This window comes from Triticum urartu, chromosome 3 (assembly GCF_003073215.2).
Source record: "Triticum urartu cultivar G1812 chromosome 3, Tu2.1, whole genome shotgun sequence".
Classification (NCBI taxonomy): Eukaryota; Viridiplantae; Streptophyta; class Magnoliopsida; order Poales; family Poaceae; genus Triticum; species Triticum urartu.
The window spans coordinates 743,728,633-743,735,373 of NC_053024.1; the positions used below are offsets into that span (position 1 = coordinate 743,728,633).

The 6,741-nt window shown below is 43.9% G+C and overlaps 2 protein-coding genes across 2 annotated transcripts; both read right to left on the minus strand.

Annotated features, from left to right (window-relative positions):
- Positions 1–257: 257 nt before the first annotated feature.
- LOC125547415 lies at positions 258–1,532 on the minus strand. Its single transcript, XM_048711282.1, is given in 3 exon segments — positions 258–778; positions 825–1,109; positions 1,112–1,532. Coding segments are annotated over 3 exon segments (1,227 nt in total).
- Positions 1,533–5,048: 3,516 nt separating this feature from the next.
- On the minus strand, positions 5,049–5,588 carry LOC125547416. Its single transcript, XM_048711283.1, has one exon. It carries the CDS (start codon positions 5,586–5,588, stop codon positions 5,049–5,051), a length of 540 nt encoding a protein of 179 aa, XP_048567240.1.
- Positions 5,589–6,741: the final 1,153 nt, after the last annotated feature.

The window sequence follows — 6,741 nt, forward strand, 5'->3', positions numbered from 1 at the left end:
TAAGTTAAATTTAGCTTGATTACTTCAAATGTAGGGAACGGTTTATCAAATGATAGGCTGACGATCCCACATGAATTTAATAAACTTCGAATGTAGTATAAAAAAACACGAACAAAACCCTTTAACGACGGTACGACATCACTTCCACCAATATGGTTGGTGGTCCTTATCACTATGTCGTCAAGCTACCCAAGTGACACATCACTTTTTTTCCAGATTAAGCATGGGCCCTTGTTTGGATCTGGTAAACTCTTCTTTCATTCATTGCTTATAAAGTACCAGCAGATTGTGCTTTGTGGACATCCCGGAACGACACCATCCATGAGGGGAATGCAAGGTGTTGACATGCAAGTTTTCATGTCATACACCATGCCCCAATCCCTACCTCTCCCACCTATCTAGTACACACAATCACCCTTGAGTCCCGGAACACCTTCCGCATATATCGACACTGCATTGTTCCTCCCAAAAAACACTGAGTGTCCCCTTATGTCGGCCACAACGTCCCAACATGGTTGGCGCTGGGGGTCATACCTCAGAACAAATACTTTGTCATGTTCTACAAGGCAACGACACCCTCCTGGAAGCTGCAAACTAACCATGCAGGCTGCATTCCTCCACATTTGGTATATGCTACCATCGCATAACACAAGGTTATTAGCACTAGTGAAAGTCGATATTGAATTATATGGCGGGGCGAATCTGGTGGCGGCGTCGGACAGTAGGTTGCTTCCCACATATGACAACAGTGTCTCAATAGTGGCTGGTGCGTTTAGATCTGCTCATGTCCTGTGCATCTTGATGATCCGCTTGTTATGCACTACCTGATGTGCTAATGTGTGGCCCTCGTGGATGACAGTGTTCCCTGCAGCGGTGATGAGGCAGGCGGAGCACGTGGACATCTCCAAACCGAGTGAGGCAGTAAACCATACCATATCTGTGGTAGAGCAGGTTGGCGATCAGGTCTTCCTCGGCGAGGCGGATGGGGTCGAGGACGGCCCACCTCCTGGCCCCAGCAGTAATGTAGGCAAGCCTATTGATGTCACATATCACGGCGGCGAGGAAGTCGTTAGTGGCGGGGTTGGGTACAAAGACCATCTTGGAGACGAGCGGCTGTCGTAGATCAGTGGGGGCAGGAGGATCTCGGCGGCCATGACTGGGTGGACAAGGTTGAGGAGACTATGACTGTTGTTGATGCAGACAGAGAGGGCAAGCCATCCGCCGCAACAGCCAAGATAGGTCCTAACCGAGGAGATTGTGGTGAGCTTGAAGGAGCGGCATGCAGCAGGGCAGAGATTGCCATGAAGAGATGGGTTTGAGCCCGTACGATGCTCTATGGCAGTGGTGATGCAGCGCTTGCCGTGGTCGTCGCTGTGGTCCACGAGCAGCGATGACAACAGCGGAGTTAGCGTGGAACGCCATGTCGTGCAAGTTCCCCGCGCACCCGCATAGCACTTGAGGTCGTCAAGTCCGTCGGCGATGCGGCAGACAAGCTCCGGCGGCAGGTGTGCCCAGGCCCGGCATGACAACATGGTGGTGCAAGAATTTTGGCGAGGTTAGGGAATTTCTTAATGAAAAACGAGGGGCTTTCAATCAGACAAAGATAGGAAAAAAGAAAGAAAGAAAGAAACGTAGAAGTTGAGTGTCCTGGCCTATGATGGAAATCTTTTAAAGCGTCTGACTGAGCCACGGAAACATGCATGCAGAAATTGCAGTAGTAGCTGTATATATAATTTAATTAATGTTTCCAGAAGTCGTGATTTCCTTCCGCCAAATCAATATAGAATTTAATTAATGCTTTGAGAAATTACGCAAAATACTCAAATGTTTTTCCTTGGTAAATAGTGATTTCTTACTCTTTTTGTTGTTGTTTTTGGTAAGTCGTGATTCCTTGAAAATAGACATATACTCCATCGGTCCCGCATTAGCTGGCTCAGATTTTACTAAGTAAGGATGTATCTAGACACGTGTAAGTATTGGATACATTTGTATCTATAGAAATCTAGATCAACTAATTTGGAGCGAAGGTTGTACAAAATATTAATGTTGCTCAGAAATCACAGATTTGCTTCCAACAAACAACTAAAATATTTTTCCTATAGCACTAAAGTGGCATGGACACTTAAATTTTGGCCAACACTCCGTGTGTGAACACCGACACGCTCGGTCGTTGCAATGTGAGACTCCTACGTCTTCAACATATCTATAATTTTTTATTGCTCCATGTTATTATAGTATCAATCTTGGATGTTTTATATACATTTACAAGCAACTTTATATCATTTTTTGAGACTAACCTACTAACTTAGTGCCCAGTACCAATTGTTGTTTTTTCTTCTTTTTTGACTTTGCAGTATATGAGTACCAAACGAAGTCTGAATGTCATGATACTTTTTGGAGATTTTTATGGCAATAAGAGACCCTGGAAACTTCGGGGAGGATCGAGAAGACAAAGGAGTGACCCACTAGGCACCAGGGCGCGCAAGGGGCCTTGGGCGCGCCCTGGCACATAGTGGGGCCCATGAGCCTCTATTTGACCTGACTCCACCTCTATAAATACTCTAAAATCAGGAAACCTACCAAGGAGTCTACAAAATACTTTTTTCGCTGCCGTAAGCCTTTGTTCTTGAGAGATCCCATCCGGGGACCCTCTCTGGCACTCTGCCGGAGGGAGAAACAATCATGAAGGGGTTCTTCATCACCCTTGATGTCCCTTCGACGATGCATCAATAGTTTACCCTAGACCTATGGATCCTAGTTAGTACCTAGATGGCTTCTTCCCTCGTTTTGATTCCCAATACAATGTTCTCCTTGGTGTTCTTGGAGATCTATTTGTCGTAATGACTTTTGGCGGTGTTTTTGCTGGGATCCGATGAATTGTGAATTTATGATCAGATCTATCCATGAATATTATTTGAGTTTTCTCTAAACTCTTTTATGCATGACTAATAAAGCTTTGTATTTCTTCTCTGATTTATTGGTTTGGTTTGGCCAACTAAGTTGATTTATCTTGCCATGGGAAGAGGTGCTTTGTAATGGGTTCGATCTTGAAGTGCTCCATCCTAATGACAAAAAGGGTAAAAAATGGGGTTTATTCCTATATGTGTTTATCTAGTCTACATCAGGTCATGTTGCGTAATGCATTACTCTATTTTTCCAGGAACTTAATACACTGGATGCATGTTGGATAGCGGTCGATGTGTGGAGTAATAGTAGTAGATGCAGGCATGAGTCAATCTACTAATTTTGGATGTGATGCCTATGTATGATCATTGCCTTGGATATGAATATAATTATTTGCTTTTCAATCAATTGCCCAACAGTAATTTGTTTACCCACCATATGTTATTTTCTCGAGAGAAGCCTCTAGTTAAAATATGCCCCCAGGTCTATCTTTTATCATATATTAAAACTAAAAATACATTGTCGTAATTTCCTTTTATATATTCTATTTTGTATTTTTGTTCAATCTATATATCAAATACTATACAATTTATCTTGCTCCTAACCGTTGAGGGATTGACAACTCCTCTACGCGTTGGATTGCATGAATTTGTTGTTTGTGTGCAGGTGTTGTTTACATATTGTTGCTTGGTTCTCCTACTGGATTGATAAGCTTTGTTTCATAAAAGAGAGAAGTACTTATCTCTACTGTACTGCATCATCCTCTCCTCTTTGAGGAAATCCCAATGCAGCTCACAAGTAGCAAAGACGTCCATTCCGAGTCATGTCGCCTATTTCAATAGTCAAACGCTTCGTCCCAGCTCCCCTCCTCTATCTCCCGTAGGTCCCTAAAAAACTAAGAAAAAATAAAACGTTGTTAAAACATGGGTTGTTGCCACAGAAACACCTTTCAGATCAAGCAGCAGCTCACCATCCCCTCCCACTCCAACACCACACCCTCCAGCCAGCTACTATGGCGGTCATTGTCGTAGCATCCCTGCAAGCCAGCCCCCACATCCCATCTACAAGCTTCCGCATCGTCGGATGGCGTCCCAGCATCTCTTTTGTTGAGGTGTCATTCCTTGCCCAGGGTGATCATAGTTGCATTATCCCACCCCACCCCTCTCCCAATTTGCCGCTTGGCTGCCAACATCGTATTGCAGCAACACATCAGTCGGTACCTCGCATAGTGGCTATGGCCAATTGCCAGAGGCAGTGGACCATGCTTCAGTTCACCATTTTGAAGCCATGACCATGAAGGGAGAGGTGGAGAAGGAGGCCGACGACGAGCTTGGAGGAGTGACTCTACCGGAGAAACATCCATGTTCATCATCGGTATCACCAACACTCTATTCATCATCAGGATCATCTTCTCCATCAACATCTTCAGCAGCACCATCTGATCTTTGAACCCTAGATCATCCCTCTTGCTCAGTCTTTGTATCAAAGTTCATATGGGTACATGTGAGTATATTATGTGTTGATTACACGTTCGTAGTTGATGCATAGGAGAATTATTTGTGAAAGATTGTTATGTCAGATTGTTCTTCATATATTCATACCTACTATTCATTATCCGCATGATGTCTTGTGAGTTGATCCATTAGTTCTTGAGGACACACGAAAAGTCTTAGTAGATACCATTCAATGTTTCTATTATATGTTGTGTTGTTATTGCTCTACTGGTGTTATGAGAACGTCGATTGCATGACACTTCACCATATTGAGGCCTAGGGGAAGGAATTGTGGAATCAGGTTGTTGATTGTGGGTTGCTGGAGTGATAGTAACCCAAACCCAATTTATCAATTGTTATGTGACGAGATGTTTTGGATCCATTTGTTTAAGGTTATGTTAAATTTATCTTGATTACTTCAAATGTAGGGAATGGTGATTCAAATGACAGGCTGACGATTCCACATGAATTAAACAAACTTCGAATGAAGGATAAAAACACACGAACAAAATCCTTTACCAACGGTACAACATCACTTCCACCAACGTGGTTGGTGGTCCTTATCACTATGTCGCCAAGCTGCCCCAGTGACAAATCACTTTCTTTCTAGATTAAGCTTGGGCCCTTGCTCGGGTCTGGTAAATTCTTATTTCATTCATCGCTTAGAAAGTACCAGCAGATTATGCTTTGTGGACACCCAGGAATGACACCATCCATTAGGGGAATGCAAGGTGTTGACCTACCAGTTTTCATATCAAAGACCATGCCCCAATCCCTACCTCTCCCACCGATCCAGTGCACACAATCACCCTTGAGTCCCGGAACACCTTCTGCATATATCGACACTGCTTTGATCCTCCCAACAAACACTAAGTGTCCCCTTAAGTCGGTCAGAACGTCCCAACATGGTAGGCGCTGGGGGTCATACCTCAGAACAAATATTTTGTCATGTTCGATATGACAACGACCCACTCCCGACAGCTGCATACTAACTGTGGAGGCTGCATTCCTCCAGATTTGGTATATGTAATAATCGCAGAACACAAGGTTATTAGCGCTAGTGAAAGTCGAGATTGAATTATATGGCGGGGCGAAACCGGTGGCCAAGTCGAACAGTAAGTTGCTTCCCACAGATGAAAACAATGTCTCTATAGTGGTCGGCACTTTTAGATCTGGTGTCGTCCCGTGCATCTAGATGATCCTCTTGTTATGCACTACATGATGTGCTAATGTGTGGCCCTCCAGAATGGCAGGTTCCTTACGGCGGCGCTACAGCAGGCGGAGCTTGTGGACATCTCCAAACCGAGTGAGGCAGTAGACCATACCATTTCTGTGGTAGAGGAGGTCAGTGATCTGGTCTCCATCGGTGTCATGACCGGTTTTTTCGGGATATTAATTTCCCAAAAGCGGCCCTTGTGCTCACCAGCCCCAGGATTACTGCTAGCTGATGAGACACCAACTTGTTACAGAAACTCCAAGCAAAATACAAAATATGTAGTACAAGACCATTCTGGCCTATGGGTACAACAATTGGTTTCTAGTGGTTGATGGCGAAAGCGGTTTGCGGATCATCAGCGTCTATGGGACTCCATTTTCCACAGGAACAGCTGACCAGGATAACTCCTATCTTCGCGAGGCTGCTATCATCATTGCGTAGGTTCCGGGGCTGTCATCACAACGCTCCTCTCCACACAAGAAATCTGGCCAAGACAATAGCCAGGGACAAGCCAGTGAGTACTTTGAATGTACTCGCAAACATTAAGAACACATGTATAATATAGCCACTGATAATCATGCTTTGAAATATTCTATGATTACTTCGTCAGTCATGAATGAAGCTCATGATGCATGCAAGCAGGTTAATCATGTCATATATGAATATGCAATCAGCGAGTAGAAATAGAATGCACCGATCGGGTGTTTGAAGCGACGCCTCGAAAGGATAACAATATAAAGTATGCCTCAATCGGGCATCTAAGCGACACCACATAAAGGGCTTATAAGTAGATGAAATGACAAACATGCCACAGTCGGGCATCTGAGCGACACCACATAAAGGGCTTATAAGTAAATGAAATGACAAACATGCCACAGTCGGGCGTCTGAGCGACACCGCATAAAGGGCTTATAAGCAAATGAAATGACAAGCATGCCACAGTCGGGCGTCTGAGCGACACCACATAAAGGGCTTATATCAGAATAATCACAGTGAATATCTAGGAGGTAGAACCGTCCCAGGGATACTCATAAATTTCAAATAATAAAAATGATTAGTCCACAATAATAATAATCATAATCATCATATGTCACAGATCATAACTAATGTTCTGGTTCAGTAGTTTTT